The 17,119-nt window shown below is 50.2% G+C and overlaps 3 protein-coding genes across 6 annotated transcripts in view; 1 reads left to right on the forward strand and 2 right to left on the reverse strand.

Moving 5' to 3' along the window:
- Nucleotides 1-394: 394 nt before the first annotated feature.
- On the reverse strand, nucleotides 395-2,194 carry LOC128337780 (testis-specific serine/threonine-protein kinase 1-like). The gene has a single exon (XM_053279127.1). It carries the CDS (start codon nucleotides 2,077-2,079, stop codon nucleotides 1,075-1,077), a length of 1,005 nt encoding a protein of 334 aa, XP_053135102.1. The 5' UTR covers nucleotides 2,080-2,194; the 3' UTR covers nucleotides 395-1,074.
- A 5,754-nt stretch (nucleotides 2,195-7,948) lies between these two features.
- Nucleotides 7,949-8,982, reverse strand: LOC128338132 (testis-specific serine/threonine-protein kinase 2-like). Its single transcript, XM_053280144.1, has one exon. It carries the CDS (start codon nucleotides 8,872-8,874, stop codon nucleotides 8,032-8,034), a length of 843 nt encoding a protein of 280 aa, XP_053136119.1. The 5' UTR covers nucleotides 8,875-8,982; the 3' UTR covers nucleotides 7,949-8,031.
- A 2,499-nt stretch (nucleotides 8,983-11,481) lies between these two features.
- The window catches only part of DGCR2 (DiGeorge syndrome critical region gene 2), a 38,870-nt gene continuing 33,232 nt past the window's right edge, over nucleotides 11,482-17,119 (forward strand). For all 4 annotated transcript variants that reach the window (XM_053280008.1, XM_053280010.1, XM_053280011.1 and 1 more), the window contains exon 1: nucleotides 11,482-11,766. In XM_053280008.1, coding sequence (XP_053135983.1) covers nucleotides 11,688-11,766 — 79 coding nt within the window. In that variant the 5' untranslated portion in view covers nucleotides 11,482-11,687. The remainder of the gene's footprint in view (nucleotides 11,767-17,119) is intronic.

Consider the following 17,119-nt stretch of genomic DNA (forward strand, 5'->3'; position numbering starts at 1 on the left):
TCCAGGTTTTCAGGCAGGAGTCTCTCCCAGCCCTACCTGGAGGTCCTGATCTGGCACCTCTGATCAGCAGCAGGTTTTCAGACAAGGGTCTTTGTCAGACCTACTGGGGCATGGCAAGGACCTTCTGGGACCTTCTGCCTCCAAAACAAGTGCACTGCTTTTGAACTGTGGCTCCATCCCCAAGGCTAGGGAGCACCAAACACACAGAAATAACTGAATGGTGATGGTTTTTCATTGGCAACTCTGGACGTCAACAGGAACGTTTTAGAAAACGGTGGTTGGAAAGAAGGTTTCAGATGGCATGAAACCTTCAGCAACCTGTGAACACATTGGTGGTGTGGGGAATGGATTTCTGCTTAGCACCCGACCTCCCACAGCAACCAACCCATTCCAGTTCTGCCATTTCATCTATCTTTTATTCATTGGTTTGCTTTTAGAAAATATAGCTGTAATTCCTGCATGCTCTGAGTAGGGAAGACACGAAAACACACATACGCACCCTGTTTTTGGACCATAGTTTTAGTCGATCTGGATCTTCTCAAACGTTAATTTCACTAGCATCGCTATCTGGTTTTTGGAAGCACGAGTTCATACCCAGTATACCTCTTGTGGCCGAAACTGCCATCTCGAAGAAGTGGACCATTCAAAAGAATGACCTCTGTCTGCGATGGGTCTGCATTGCAGAACTGGCTGATGTGACAGCAGATGATTTCCAGCATGATAGATGCTAATAGAGCTCATACTACCATGAGATGGCCTCATGGAGGAGACCACGCCTCAGATCATGACGACGATTCTCTTTCATTTGGAGAAAAAGAACAAGCGGGGAAGTTGGTTTTCTGTCGTCCTAGATTTGTGCCTGGTATAAATGTCGAGATTTATGGGTGTTCCGGGGATCCCGTGGGCTTCCAAGGTGGAAATCGGAAGGGGCTTGTCGTCAAAAGCTGTTTCTTTCCCCCTTCTTCAATTTCTTTCCCCAGAATCTCAGTACGCAGCCTTGGTAGAAGTGAGTGGAAGGAGTGCGATAGAAAGCCATTGCTCTTGAGTGCTGGGTTCACTGGACTGGGAGCCATTTCACATCACCGTCCTGTGCATCTGCTCAGTCAGCTCGTCCATGTCCGCATGCCTTTCTTCTTGAAGCACTTCTTCGTTTTCCGAGGTCTCTGGCCCCGATTCCTTTCCGTATATGCTCCGGATCTGATTCGGATGGTGAGAGCACTCTCCTTTCACGAGTGTGGTGTCCGACAAGGCTTTGGGGTCTTGCATCCAAACGTGCATTAGCACTTCGTCGATGCAGAGCCGACGTGAGACATCAGGTTGCAGCATGCGGTATATGAGATCCTTGCATTCTATCGACAGCACTTTGGAGCGGGGGAAATGCACCCGGTGCTCTTTCTGCAGCTTGAGCATCTTTTTAATATTGGAGTCATCGTAGGGCATAGAGCCACAGACCATGATAAACAAGACGACCCCCAGGCTCCATATGTCATACACTTTGGGCTGATAGGGGATTCCCTGCAGGACCTCGGGGGCTGCGTAGGCAGCCGAACCACAGAAGGTTTTGCTGAGTACCACTCGGCCGTCTTCGTCCCGAGATAACCGCTTGGAGAAGCCAAAGTCTGTCAATTTGATGTTGAATTCTTTATCCAGGAGGAGGTTCTCGCATTTCAAGTCTCGGTGGACAATGTCCAGCTCATGGCAGTACTTGATCGCACTGGCAAGTTGGTAAAACATCTTGCGAGCGATATCTTCGGAAATGGCGCCCCTTCTCTTGATGAATTCCAGCAGGTCTCCTTGTACCCCGAGCTCAGTCACAATGTAGACTTTGCCATCTGACGTCTCAAAGATTTCGTAGGTCCTGACGATGGCGTGGTGCTTGACTTTGGCCAGCATCTCGATCTCTCTCGGGAGAAACCTTTCCAGGAAGTCTCTCGGGGCTTTTCTCTTATCGATGATCTTGACCGCAACGTTGCATTTCAGACGTTCTGAGTAGGCCGATTTCACTTTGGCATAAGACCCTTCCCCAAGATTGATTCCTATGACATAGCCTCTTTTTTTGAGAACCTCGGCATCATCCATAGTACCTTAGTCAGCTAATGGATGAGTTCAAGTTGGATGTTAGGCCCCCAATCATATGCATTCCAGGATGGCCATCTGAGATGCCCGGCTTTCTTCGTCTAGATGCTGTGGCACTCTGAACATTCTTTTGTGATGTCATAAAGAGGAGCTGTTGTTGCTTCTGGCTAAACATGGACAATGGCTTAGGTCCAAGCTAATTCATCTGGACGCCAAGGATAGAGAGAACACCCCTATGCTTCATCTTGAAAGTACGAATGCAAAGAATATTTAAGAAGACGAAGAATATTTTTATGCCACTTTTCAGCAAACGTTCCCAAAGCAGTTTACATAGATATGAAATAAAAAAATAAAAATAAAATGGCTCATTGTCCCCAAAGGGCTCACAATTTAAAAAAGAAAGAAAGAAACATAAGGTAGACACCAGCAACAGCCACTGGAGGGATGGTGTGTTGGGGGTGGAGAGGGCCAGTTGCTCTCCTCCTGCTCAGTAAAGAGAATCACCACTTTTAAAAGGCATCTCTTTGCTCAGTGAGCAGGGGGCATCTTCTTTATTTCTTTTAATTTGTTGGTCACATTTATATACCACCACATATAAAATCTCAGGGCGGTTTCTCATTTAAACAAACAGCAAGTAAAACTTACAAGTCATACAAAACAGATTAAAACTGCCATAACCAAAACTTTAAAACACCATGAACTAAAAGCCTGATAAAACAGGTGTATTTCTAGAAACCGTGTTGTCAAAAATCTGATAAAACAGTTGTGTGTTCAATGATCTTGTCCTGGGAGTCTTTAACAGGATCCTTCTCTTAAGCAGGAAGCAGCACTTATGTATGGAAAGGAGGATGTGCTAAATATCTTTCTGTTTTCCAAACGGTACCCATTGGTGCGTCAAGAAAACTGAGAAGGGCTATTCACATGATCATCATTAGCACAGCTGCAGAAATCCACTAGTCTACTAGTCTGTGATGAGTGATAAATAGATAAACTTTATTACAGTCTTTGACCAGTACACATGATGGGTGAAAAATGATGCCTGACGAGTGGAAAAAAGTCCTGATGAGCAATGTACCAACATATCTTGATGAATAAAATTGTCCCTAATGGTGCAGCGGGGTAGTAACCTGCCTAGAGAGCAGGAGGCTGTTGGTTCGAATCCCTGCTGTTGTGCTTCCCAGAATATGGGAAACTCCGATATCAGGCAGCAGCATTATAGGAAGGTGCTGAAAGGCATCATCTCATTCTGCATGGGAGAAAGGAATGGTAAACTACTTCTGTACTCTACCAAGAAAACCACAGGGCTCTGTGGTCACCACGAGTCAACACTCGATGGCACAACTTTTCCTTTTTTTCTTGGCTGATAAACTGAGCCAGCATTTCTTCACCTCTGTTCATTAGGGTAGGAGGAGTCTTGTCATTGAATTTGGGTGCTAAGCCTGCTCCCCATTTTTGAGTGTGTGTTAGGTGAAAACAAGGTTGGAGGTGAGGAGCGGCATGTGTGTGCCCTACCCAGCTTCCGTCCACAGCTTCAGAACGAGGCAGGCGGGAAACTCACCCGTACCCACGTGGGGCTTTGACGATAAAGCTCTTCTGCCTCCAACCTTGTTTTTAGTATTGAGCAATGTTGTACTGCAGGGTTGGGATAGAATAGTGGTGGTGGGGATTATGATGATTGTTTGCTTGTTTGATTACTTTACTTTGTGTGAAACAGGATGCTGGACCTCAGAGGCTTTGGGCCTGATCCAGCAGGGCTGTTCTGATGTTCTTATCCTCACGACAACCCTGCAAAGGAGTTGAGGCGGAGGGAGAAGGGACTGGCCCAGAGTCACAAAATAGGGTTGTTCGCAGCGCCCCCAATTTCTAAGCTGTGTGCTTGCAAACGTGCAGGTAGGAAGTGGGGAACAGTGGCCGTGTGCCAGGTGGCAGCTGGGTAGGATGACCACCAGTGCCGCCTCTAACAGGGATTCCCAGATGTTGTGGACTACCAACTCCCAGAATCCCCAAGCCAAAGCCATTGCAGCTGGGGGTTCTGGGAGTTGTAGTCAATACCATCTGGGAATCCCTGTTAGAGGGAACACTGTGCCACACCCAGCTTCCACCCTCAGCTTTTTAACCAAGGTAGGAGAAAAAGTTGCCTTGCACACGATCACTCTCTCTGCCTCCTGCCTTGGTGTTGGGAAGCATACGACTGAAAAACAGGGGTGTGCCTGCCTTTCCTTCCAAGTTGGACGCTTTCCCTCCTTTGATGAGAGTCACATGAGCGAGCCTTGTAGGTTCTGTGGCTGAATGGGGATTTGAACTTGGGTCTCCCTAGACAGAGTCCAGCACTCTAACCACTACACCACGCTGGCTTTATGTCGCTAGGATTGTCTGGGCCAAGGGAGCAGCTTGAGGATTCTGTGCAGCGGTGGGGTTTCCTTGCACCTGTATTTGGACCCTGGAGGTAAAAGAGAGAGCAGGGGAAGATGGAGGTGAAGGTAAACAGGGAGCAGCAGATTCACTCAGTTCATGTTAGGCGCTTAGGCTTCGGTTCAGTCTGGAGGAGGGCGAAGTGTGATGTGTGTAAGCTGATCATTAATTGTCCCCTTAGCTAAGCAGGGTCTGCCCTGGTTTGCATTTGAATGGGAGACTAGAAGTGTGAGCACTGTAAGATATTCCCTTCAGGGTAATGGAGCTATTCTGGGAAGAGCCTCTAGGTTCCACGTTCCCTCCCTGGCAGCAGCATCTCCAAGATAAGGCTGAGAGAGATTCCTGCCTGCAACCTTGGAGAAGCCGCTGCCAGCCTGTGAAGACAATGCAGAGCTAGATGGACCAAGGGTCTGACTCAGTATATGGCACCTTCCTGTGTTCCTAAGGGTCAGCGTGGCATAGTGGTTAGAGTGTTGGACTGTGACCGTTTATCTCGCAGCCTGACCTACCTTGCAGGATTGCTGTGAGGGTAAACATAACCTCTGGGCTCCTTGGAGGAAGAGCAGGTCATAAATGTAAAAATAAAATCCAGAATAGGTTTCTTGACAGGCCTGTCAATCTGGCATGCTCAGAGTGTACTACATATTATACAAAACACACCAAAAGATACACAAATAACAGTCCTTGCCGCTTCTCCATCTTAAAGCACCCTTGAGTCAAGGAGAGTGTGATCAATGCAACGTGCATTGCCCACAAATCACGGACTACCTCCCGCCAATAGCACAACTAACGTTGCAACAGGGTGCGCCATCAAAGCGTTGATAAGTGAGGGGTTTTTGAGCTGCTTTGTATTTATGAAAGCAATTATTTCAGCCTCCGGTGTTCAGAGAGGGCTCTGGGGGGACGCCTCGTTTGAAAGCCCACCACGGAGCTGGATTCTCGCGCCTCTGATGGAGGGCGCTGGGTCTTGCCGACGAAAGGTGACATTTCTTCTCCATTAAGCTTCAGAAAGAGATTGCAGAAGAAGCTTGGAGCACTGACGGCCCCCCTCCAGCCGTCCTGTCGTTTCTCTGCCATGCTGCTAACTGGACAAAGAGGCACCTTTTAACGTGGTGATTCTCTTTTATTGAGCAGGGGGAGAGGAACTGGCTCTCACCACCCTCAGCACAGGACCTCCAAGTCTTGTTTTTCTTTTTAGATTGTGAGCCCTCTGGGGACAGGGGACCATCTTATTTGTTTGTTATTTCTCTGTGTAAACTGCCCTGAGCCATTTTTGGAAGGGCGGTATAGAAATCGAATAAATAAAAATAATACCGAACACAGTCTTGGACTGTCGAGAATAACATGATAGGCAGTCTTCAACTTCAGACACTTGAGTTAAGACACACAGCACAGGGGTGTAGGGATGGAGCAGGTGTGTGTGTGGGGGGGTGAATCTTCCTAGGGCTGATGGGGTCTGGCCTCCAGGGCACCCCCTTTGCCCTCTCCCACACCCAGCTGATGAATGGAGCATAGGAAGCTGCTTTATACTGAGTCAGGCCATTGCTCCATGTAGGTCAATACTGTCTACACAGACTGGCAGCCCCTTCTCCAAGATTGCAGGCAGGAGATCTTGGACCCTGTCTATCAGGGAGGGAACTTGGAACCTTCTGCATGCAAGCAGGCAGATGCTCTTCCCAGAGCGGCCCCATCCCTTGAGGGGAATATCTTACAGTGCTCACGCATGTAGTCTCCCATTGTAATGCAAACCAGGGCAGGCCCTGCTTAGCCAAGGGGGCACTCTGCAGGAAGGCCAAAGTCTAGCAGCCTTGGTCTGCACCAGGCCTGCTCAACTTAGACCCTCTAGCTATTTTTGAACAACAACTCCCTTAATCCCCAGCCACAGTGGCCTATAGCCAGGGATTTATTTTATTTTTATTTATTTTTCATTGTTAAATTTATATACCACCTTTCATTAAAGCAATCCCAATGCGGGGATTATGGGAATTGTAGGCCAACATCTGCAGGAGGGCTGAAATTGAGCAGGCCTGGTCTACACAGACTGGTAGTGGCTCCCCCAAGGTTAAGGGAGGAGTCTCTCTTGGTCCTACCTGGCAGTGCCAGGGAAGGAACATGGGACCTTCTGCATGCAAGCATGAAGATGCTCTTCCCAGAGCGGCCCCATCCCCTAAGGGGAAGATCTTACAGAGCAAACACATGTAGTCTCCCATTCAAATGCAAACCAGGGCAGGCCCTGCTTAGCAAAGGGGACCAGCTCTCCTCCACCTCATATTTGCATAACTTCATACTGAGCCTCTGCACATGGTCAGTTGGGGCTAGGCAGACACCTAAAACAGGCTGGTGTGCAGGCAGGGCACACAAACAGAGCCTCCATTGTGCTCTGCAAACCTCATGTGCACACTATCACAGCAGTGGCCCAGGGGGCGCACAGAAGTCTGCCCGAGAATCGAGGGAAGCTTCTCTCTATACACCACACTGCCAGGAGAAGGGCAAAACCTCACATTGTCACAGCTGTGCTGTGATTGGCTGTGCAGAGGCAGGAGGCGGGGCAAGCCAGTACAACCCGGTGGCCATAGAGAGGGCTGTACAGAGTGGCACATTCTCTGCTCCCAGCCCGGGCAGCTGCAGGTCTGTCTGGGAAACATGACGGGTGGCTGCCAAAACCTCCAGAAGGTGCAGGAAGTGGACACATGATCTCCAAACCCAGGCTCTTGGGGGCACTAACCTGGGTTAAGACACAGGTTTATTTTCAGGGTTAGTGGCCTGTGGCTAGCCTGGGCTTGGGAACCTACCCCCTGTCTACATGACTAGATAACCCAGGTTAATCCACTATTAACCTGGGTTAGTGTCACCACGTATCAAGGCTCTGGCTGCTTTTCGCACGTCTGCTTCCCTGTCCACATTCGGATGAAATGGAGAGTGGGCTTGCCGAAGTCAGGGAGACTGCAGAGAGGAAAGGGGACTGGCTGTGTGGGCTTCCTTTTTGCTTGAAGGACAGCTCGAACAGCCAATCACACTCGGAGGAAGGGAGGAGCTTCCTCACTCCTCTCCGGTTGGAGCAAATACAGCCTCCAGTGCTGCATTCGCACTCTGCGCTTGAGACCCCAGTTATGAGCAACAAAACTCACTACAAACTGTGGTTTCAAATTGGAGTCTACGGAGCACAACCGTGGGTCCGTGGATGAGCTGGACTGGAGTCGCCCGCATTTGGACGTAATGGTAGGGAAACCTCTGGTCCCTTCAATTCCGGTTCTGCGTGACATGCGAATGTGGCCTCTGTGTTACAGTGTGGTTCCCCTTCCTTCCCCGTTCCTTTTCCTTTCAGGTTGCATCTCTGAGCATTGCCAGCTGTTCTTTGGAAATGCAAACTTCCTGGACTGTTTGGCCAGAAAGGCGGTCTATACGCAAGCCAACACGAAACGGGGATCTCATAATGAGAATGGTGCAGGAGAGCCCGAGGCAAAGAAACTCACATTTACTGCACTCTGCAAAGCAATAAGTACTCCTGCTAGGTGTCGTGTGTGCGCTTTACTGGCCTGTTATTCAAACACATCTGCGTGACTTCAGGCGTTTCCCCTGCACCCAAGGGTGGTTCAAAACTTCTTCGATCCTTAGTCGGTGAGAAACATTGGGCTGTAGTATGCGGAAAATAAGATCTTTGCATTCGATGCTCAACGACTCGGGGAAAAGCACTCGATGCTCCTTCTGTAACCGGAGCATCCGCTTGACGTTGGAGTCATCGTACGGCATGTACCCAGAGACCATGACATAAAGGATGACGCCCAGGCTCCACATATCATAAACTTTGGGGTGGTAAGGGATACCTTGGATCACCTCCGGAGCAGCATAAGCCGCTGAGCCACAAAACGTCTGGCTGTGGATGATTTTCCCATTTCCATCCCGATAGCACCGTTTCGAAAAGCCAAAGTCAGAGAGTTTGATATTCATCTCTTTATCCAGAAGGATGTTGTCGCATTTCAGGTCTCTGTGCACCACGTCTAAATCGTGGCAGTATTTCACCGCGCTACACAGCTGCCGGAACATCCGACGGGCTACTTCCTCGGGCAGCCCTCGGTTGCTCTTGATGAACTCCAACAGATCTCCTTGGGCACAAAGTTCCATCACAATGTAGACTTTCCCAGATGTCTCAAAGATCTCGTAGATCTTGATGATCGAGCAGTGGTTCACCATCGACAAGATCTCCAGCTCCCTGGGGAGGAATTTTTCCAGGAACTCGGTTGGAACTTTCCTCCTGTCTGTGATTTTCACGGCCACGTTGAATTTCAGACGCTCCGAGTAGGCAGATTTCACTTTGGCAAAAGAGCTCTCCCCCAAATTCCCCCCCAGAATGTAGCCTTTCTTCTTAAGCACTGCAGCATCGTCCATGATATGGAGGCCGGGGATGTCAACCTCCCATCTGCTTGTGATTTAGCGGCACATTCCTTTGGATGGTGAGATGGTCATCTCAAAGGTCAGGAGTCTACAGCTGGCCCAGTCTCCTGGCAGTGTTTGAAGAGCTGATGTCAACGGATGAGGTCATAAGGCAGCACTGCAGGGAGCAGTCACTGAACAGTGGATCCAGACCCTTGATGAAAGGACATCTATTACTTAACATTGTTGCCGTAAAAAGCCGTTCCACTTTGTTCTATTGAGCAGGCGCTTTATCCAGGGCCAGATATACTTTGCCTAAAGATTAAAATCCCATACCAGGAAATGAATTTTGTGACTTGTATTCATGCGGCAAAGTAAGTAGCACATTTACCTGAGTCCAAGACTAGGTTCTTTGAGTTTAGAAAATGAGGTGGGGAACAGGCAAATGCCATCAATTGTCACTGGAGGGATGCTGTCCTGGGGTTGGATAGGGCCAGTTGCTCTCCCCCTGCTAAATATAAGAGAATCGCCACTTTAAAAGGCGTCTCTTTGCTGAGTTAGCAGGGATCTCTACCCTTTTGCCTCTAGCCATGGCTTGGCAGCATCTAGGTAGCACATCCCTTATTTTCCGCCTTCTTTCTGATTGAGGATTCTTGAGTTATAAGGAACGGCCGAGCCGCTGACCTCACAGCAACCAGCTTTTCATAACACACCACCCATTTGGCAGCGAGATGGAAAGAGGTCAGGCGGGTGACTTCCTCTGCACAGCCTAGTTCCTCCTCCGCAAGCGGCAACAATAAGAGGGGAACAAAATATAAGTCAGCCCTTTTGTAAGAATGCCGAGAAGCAGTCAAATCTGCAGAGGATTTGTCTTTGGCTGGCAACCGTTTCAGAAACATCCAGACGGTTCCTGAATCCCCAAGTCTGGCTAGAACATTAGTCTAAGTACACTGCACGGGAGGTTCCCTGATCAACTGGCTCCGTTGCTGGAGGATCCGTATCTAGGCATTTCCTGATCTGGAGAAAAGCGGTCCTTCGAGACCCCTGGTAGGGAGAAGTGCCTGAGGCAAACTGGCCAGTGTGGGACTCCCTTCCAGTTAATTTTGATGGGGGTTAAAAGAGTGGGTCTGGCGTGGTTGGCCCCCCGCCCGCCGCCCCACCCCAGGCTGTTTTCATGACCCTAAAGAGGACTAGAAGAGCACTCACCCAGGTGAGGAGAGCCATTGCGTGCTTCAGATCGGCGGTTCTGTGTTTACAAAGATCAAAGTGATCCCACACAGAGATCCTGCACTACTGCTGGAGACAATGCTTATGAATTTGGAGAAGGCTGCTTGAGGCTAGAGAACCTTCCTCAGTGTAGGGAGGGCCAATCCACCCTTACAGGGGATCATCTCTGTCAACTGCGGGTCACCTCCAAGCATCTGCTGGAGCGTCTCCCACCTTTCTTCCTTGTATCCAGCTCTCTGGTTCGGAGCTCTCCAAGGTGCTGAAGACAGTCATGACCTCTCCTGCTTCTGAGAGCGAAAGGTGTCTACAACTTACACTGTGCTCAGGCCAGAAACTCAGGCAACGCATAGGTATCAGGGACACACTACAACATCTTGTTAGGGGTTTGAACTTGTAAGGTACTTATCTTTGCACAAGGGGATTGCATTTTCTCTTTGTTTTGATTGTGGGGCTGCCTTCCTTGTCATAGCAACATAGGAAGCTGCCATAGGCTGAGTCAGACCCTTGGTTCACATTGTTTACCCAGACCAGCAGCAGCTTTTCCAAGATTGCAGACAGGAGTCTCTCTCAGCCCTATCTTGGAGATGCCAGGGAGGAGACTTGAGACCTTTTGCATGCAAGCAAGCAAGTAAGTGCTCATCCTAGAGTGGCCCCATCCCCTAAGGGGAATATCTTACAGAGCTCACATACACAGTCTCCCATCCAAAAGCAAACCAGGGCAGACCCTGCTTAGCAAAGGGGGAAGAGTGAGAAGTTAGGAACAGAGGAAGCTGCCATAGACTGAGACCATAGGTCCATTTAGCTCAGTATTGCCTTTACAGGCTGGCAGTGGCTTCTCCAAGGTGGCAGGCAGGAGACTCTCTCAGCCCGATCTTGGAGATGCTGCCAGGGATGCTGCCCCCCACCCCCTGAGGGGAATTTCTTCCAGTGCTCACATGTGGTCTCCCCTCCAAATGCAAACCAGGGCAGACCCTGCTTAGCAAAGGGGGCCCATTCATGCTTGCTACCACCAGACCAGCTCTCCTCCCCTTATTATTAGAAGTTGCGATTTTAATAAGAAAACGGTGATGATTTCGATCCCGCCCCCCTGCAAATCATCCCCGTTCGCAATGTCCAGCCAGAAGCACCGCGTAGCTCACCCTCAGCCATTCAGCTCCCCTCTGACTACAACGCCCATCATCCCTCTCCACAGGTGTTGTCTGACTACAACGCCCAGCCTCCCCCGCGGCACCTGGCGCAGGTTGACCCCTCCCCCTCCCGACGGGCTGCCCGGGACGCCCCGCCCACCCGCTGGCCGTATGCAGATTTCCCGCGCCCAGGCCCCGCCCCGCGACCCCCCATTGGCCGCGCGGCTTCGCGGCGGGGAGGGGCGGGGCGCCTGGGGCCGGAGGGGGAAGGCGGCCGCCATCTTGTGCGTGCGGCTGGAACCAGGCGGGCGGGCGCAGTGGTCGCGAGCCGTTTATTTGTTTGGTTGGGGGCGGCCGGCCGCTCGCTTCGCCCCCGCGACGGGACCCGGCAGCGAGGGCCCAGCTGGCGCACGGAGGCGGCCGGTGCTTCCCGGATTTATGGTGCTGCGCTGGGGGAGGATGAACGGAGGATAAATGGTGCCCAAAGCAGACAGCGGCACCTTCCTCCTCCTCTTCTTGCTGGTGCTCAGCATCACCGAGCCGCTGCGGCCAGGTACGGGGGCCGGGAAGGGACACACGCGGGAGGGGGGCAGGAGTGAGAAATGGAGTTTGGGGGGTCTTCGAGCTTAGCCTCCGTTGGGTCAGGCAGGGGCTCTCCAGCTGGGCTCCCCGCAGGTGACGTTGGGACTGCAACTCCCATCATCCATCGCAGCCCTGGATGATGGGAGTTGTAGTCCCAGCCTCATCTGCGGGGGAGCCGAGCTTGAGGAGCCCCTGGGGCGAGGCGTCCCACCTGGACTGGGGAGCATCTGCGGGGGCTCTAGACGTCTTTTTTTTTGTTGGACTACAATTCCCATGATCCACAGCCACATGTTTACAGTGACCATTGTTCCCTGTAACAGGGATTCCCAGATGTTGTGGACTACAGCTCCCATAATCCCTGGCTGCAGTGGCTAGAGGCCATTGTAACTCCTGGGGACCCGAGCTTGAGAACTCCTTGGGTAAGGGGTCTGAAGGGGGCTCCCTTTTAGCCTCCCCCCCTGGATTGGGGAGCACCTGGGGGGGTTCCTAGATGTGGCTACTGCTGTGGGGTCTTGGGCAGGCGATTTCATGGTATTGCAGGGACGTGGGGTGGGATCACAATCAATCAATCAATTTATTTTAGTCTATCCCCAGCTTAATGTGGGGGGGGGGTCACTGAGTTTTGGGGCTGGACCTCACTGAAGATGGGGAGCCCCTTGCTGCTGTGTGAGGGGTCATAGGGTCATGGGGTCCCTTGGTGGCTTCCCAGAAGTCTTGGGGTGATGCATATATGGTGGCCAGCAATGGGTTTTGTAGGTCGCCCATACTGACGATGGGGAGCCCCCCATTGGAAACTGAGGTGGTGGGTTGCCCCTGTGGCTTCCCAGAAATGGTGGGGTATAAAAGCACTTTGGGGTGAGGGGATGGTTGAGTTTTGAAGGGTGAGCCCCCCCACTGAAGTGGGGGGGTCTTGGTGTTTGGGGTAAGGGGGTGACCGAGCTTTGCACTTGGCTGTTATGAGCCCCCTGCTGGACAAGGGCGCATGGGGTCTCCCTGGTGGCTTCCCAGACATGGTGGGGTGTTTGCAGTTGGGTTGTTCCCTGACTTTTGTAGCTGCTATTAAAGAGGGGGCAATCCCCACTGGAGTAGGGGGCATGGGGTGGCGTCTTAGGGTACCTAGAAACAGTAGCATGTAGTAAAGTATGTGTGCTTCTGGAGGTGGCCTATACTGAAGTTGGGGACCCCCTACCGGACAGGGGTTCGTGGGGATTCTGGTGGCATCTCAGAAATGAAGTGTTGCAGGTCCTTGTGGTGGAGAGTGTTCACCACAAGTACCTGCGAGAATGGCACCCGAGGGTTTGAGTTTGTAATGAGGGGGCAGAATGTTAGGGGTTGTCTTTGCTGAAGTGGGGAACTCCACTCTTGGTTTGGGTCGGAGGGGAGTTAGTAATTGAGTTGGGGAGGGAATCGAGGTCTCGTGGGTACCAAAGCTGAGGCGGTACCTATATCTGCCGTGGGGTCTGAAGGGGGTGATAGTGGGGGTCTGAAGGCTGCTTGCCCCCTAGAAAGGGGTCCTGGGGGCAAACTGAAATGGCCGTAGGCAAAAGGGCGACAGAAAGCCCCAATGGAAAGCCCCAATGGAAAGCCCCAATATGGCCCTCGGTTTTGCCAGGAAGTCCAGGTTGAGACTTGTCCGGGAATTGGGATATTCTTGCACAGGAATTGGGATATTCTCCAATTGTTGCACGGGAATTGGGATCTTCTTGGCACTCGGTTTTGCCAGGAAGACCAAATTGAGACTTGCACAAGGATTCGAATGTTCTTGGGACTGGCAGGGTGTCCAGAAAGGTGTCCCAGTGCAAGGAGAAACCTGGTGCGTGGGTGGAAAAGCTGTAGAAGGTTGACCGAGAGACCCCCGCCGTTCCTTGGGGGTAGGAGGTTTCTGGGGTTAACATGCTGGAACATGTTTAAGCAGGGGCAGGAGAGAAACGGCAAGAAGAGCTTCAAGGATCCAGAGTGGGCAGGCGATGGAGTAAGTTGCTGGCCAAAGGGAGGTGATGGAGGCCCTTTTTCGGGAACTTGGGGACGGAGTGAGACCCGTGACGTGACGTTTTAGGCCGAGACATGCTCTCTAAGGACACCTCGGGATGAAGGTGTGTGCTCAAGAGGAAGAAGTGTGCTTCGGTTGTGGTGGGACGGCACATCATCATGGGGGGTCGTAACCCTGTCGTGCCTGTGTGCCAGTGTGGTGGCATTTCCGACTCGAGCCCTGCGGACCAGAAGCCGATGCGGAGTCTCGACGCTTCGGAATCGGCAGAGAAGTTCCCAGCGCCTTAGAACTGTGGTTTCCAACCCCGGCGGCCTCCAGATGTTGCTGCTTGTGGCTGGGGCTGATGGGAGTTGTAGTTCAGCAACATCTGGAGGCTCCCAGATTGGGAATCGCTGCCTTGGGCTGTCTTGTGGCCTGCATCCCAGGTTGTGTGAGAAACGGGGATGCCCGCAAATGTGCCTCGTTTGGCCTTCCAGCTGTTATTGGACTCCCAACTCCCATCGTCCCCAGCCACAGTCGCTATGGATGATGGGAGTTGTAGTCCACCATCCGCAAGAGGGCCGACGTTGTGTGTGCGGCCCTGTGCCGTCCTGAGCGGAGGCACCTGTTCCTTGTCTATGCTTGTCGATTTCTGCTTGCGCTGTAGCTTGTGGCTTGCCAGCTCGTGAAAAGGGCCTGCTTTGTCCCTTCGCCGGCATGTACGGAAGCTGTTGGGGCGAAGGAGCAGTGCGGGGCATGCAAGGGAAGCTTGATGTCGCAGAGGAGTTCTCGTTGACGGATGAGAGGTGGTTATGTTCGCTACGGTTCATTTTTCTGTAATGCGGTTTGGCAGGTCGGAGAGTTGGGAGCGTATGTGACTGTTAACTTCTCTCGAAAAATTTGCACCTCGCTGGGGAGAAAATTATAACGTATGGAAGGAGCGGATGGCGTGTCACGTTGCTAAGCTGCGTTTTCTTTTAATAAATAGAAGGACTCTGGATGAGGAAGCGATCGCAGAGGATGTGATGTAGCATTTCTGCAGAAATGTGACTGAATTGCATAAGTGTCCACTGCCTGTGTGTTGTTAGCCTGACCAAGAATTGGGGTAAACTTCAGGCTGCAGTTGTTTCGAAACCCGAGGAACAAATTAAAATTGATCTACTTTTTGGGAAATGCTTTTTCTGTGTTACATAACATCACTGCATGCAGAATTTAACCTATTTTACTGCCCGTCCCCTTGGAAATAATAATATTGGCTAGAAATTGAGCGATGATGTTGTAGATAAACCTCGGTGTGACTTAGTTTCCTTGACTGGATTGTGAGGCAGAACACTTAAGATCTGGTGATAATGTAAATCTTTCGCAATATGCCCATGGCTTCCAGTTACTCTGAAAGAGCTTTAGGTATTGGTGCATTGTTGGGTCTTTCATAGCACATTATTTACCTTGTGTTTTTAGTAGACGTTTAAAAAGCTGCCCCCAAAGTAGACTAAGGGGGCGCAGAAAAGCCTTTAGGTCTTGGGAGTTAAAAACAAAGCAGTCTCTTAAACTTCATCAAAATTGTCTTCTATACTGGATTTCCTCCTAGTCATTATGCTGCAGCGATATATGGAAATGGTGACTTTGAACCAGCATGACTGCAAATAGATTCGGGGAGACCCATGCATGCACCTAGAGGGAGATTTCTTTGTTGTTACTGCAGAAACCGCTTATGCTGCGGAAGAAGCAAGCTGCCTTTTAAACAGAAAAGTGGCTTGCCTCTTCAGCAATCCAAATTGCTGTGATGCAAACTCTAAATAAACAGCTGGAGACTCACAGGGTTTCCTCCATGTACTGTTTATCTTCTTTAGAATGTGACTTGCATTCTTAAATACAGTGTGTGTGTGTTTTTAAATGTTTAATATTGTGAGAAAAATACAGTTTTAAAGTAACTACTGTCATCGTTGCTGTTATTAGGCTTTATGATATTCTGTCAATTTGGAAGTTAGGTTTTGGGCCAGTGAAATCTCTCTCGTTCCCCAACAAGGCATTACAGGAATATATTTCCATTTACTTATGGTAATAGTTAAAGGAAGCAGTGATAAGAGCGGAGACAGCGTTCGAGCTCTTATACGTGGTATCTTTTCTCCATGTTTCTTTTGAGCTTCTATACAAAGATTTCCAATTGTAGCAATTTTCACCCAGTGCTTCTTGTCCTTGCTAAAGAACTCTGTATCTAGCAGGTAGGCCATGAAAATGGAGCCCTTTACCTCTGATAATCAGGTTTTGCATTGAAGAGCCTCTTCCTACAAATTGTTCTTGGTGCTTTGGAGCAGACACCAACTTAATTTTTATCTGGAAGTCCTATTGCTTGGTTTCTATAGGTATCTTTAAATTAGCTCTTCAGTATTCTCTAGTTTGGTGCTTTGCTGTAGGAACATAGAAAGCTGCCATATACCGAGTCAGACCACTGGTCCATCTAGCTCAGCATTGTCTACACAGACTGGCAGCATCTTCTCCAAGGTTGCAGGCAGGAGTCTCTCTCAGCCCTACCTTGGAGATGCTGCCAGGGAGGGAATCTGGGACGTTCTGCAAGCAGGTGCTCTTCCCAGAATGGCCCTGTCCCTTAAGGGGGATATCTTACAATTCTCACACGTGTAGTCTCCCATCCAAATGCAAACCAGGGCAGAGCCTGCTTAGCAAAGGGGACAATTCATGCTTGCTGCCACAAGACCAGCCCCACTCCCCCGAACATCTTGTTTCCTCTTCAGATAAGGACCACATTCCTTTTATTTGTTTATGATGAAAGCTCTTTATTTTTGTTTTGGTTTTTACTTTAGCTTTTACTCTGTGTGGTAGAGTCCTGAGTGGGTGGTGTGTATGTTTGTTAAAACCTTTAGTCGCATGTTGTACAAACACATTTTGCACACTGACGACTTGCTATGTTTCTGCTATCCATGCCATGGAGACAGACAGTCTTCTGCCATGACTTACTATAATTGTGCTGTTTAAAACAAACCGTGCGATGTCTCTGAAACGCGATCAATATCCGGTTGCTGACCTAGCTAAGTTGTTTATGAAAGACTTCAGTGTCCATTTTGCAGAATTAAGAAGGTTTCACATTCCTACAGGTTATTGCTGCCGTATGGTGGTGGAAGGGATACTTTGTCCATCATCATCATCATTATTATTATTATTATTATTTATTTTTACATTTTTATCCTGCTCTTCCTCCAAGGAGTCCAGAGCGGTGTACTACATACTTGAGTTTCTCCTCCCAACAACCCTGTGAAGTAGGCTAGGCTGAGAGAGAAGTGACTGGCCCAGAGTCCCCCAGCTAGTCTCATGGCTGAATGGGGATTTGAACTTGGGTCTC

This window comes from Hemicordylus capensis, chromosome 15 (assembly GCF_027244095.1).
Source record: "Hemicordylus capensis ecotype Gifberg chromosome 15, rHemCap1.1.pri, whole genome shotgun sequence".
NCBI lineage: Eukaryota > Metazoa > Chordata > Lepidosauria > Squamata > Cordylidae > Hemicordylus > Hemicordylus capensis.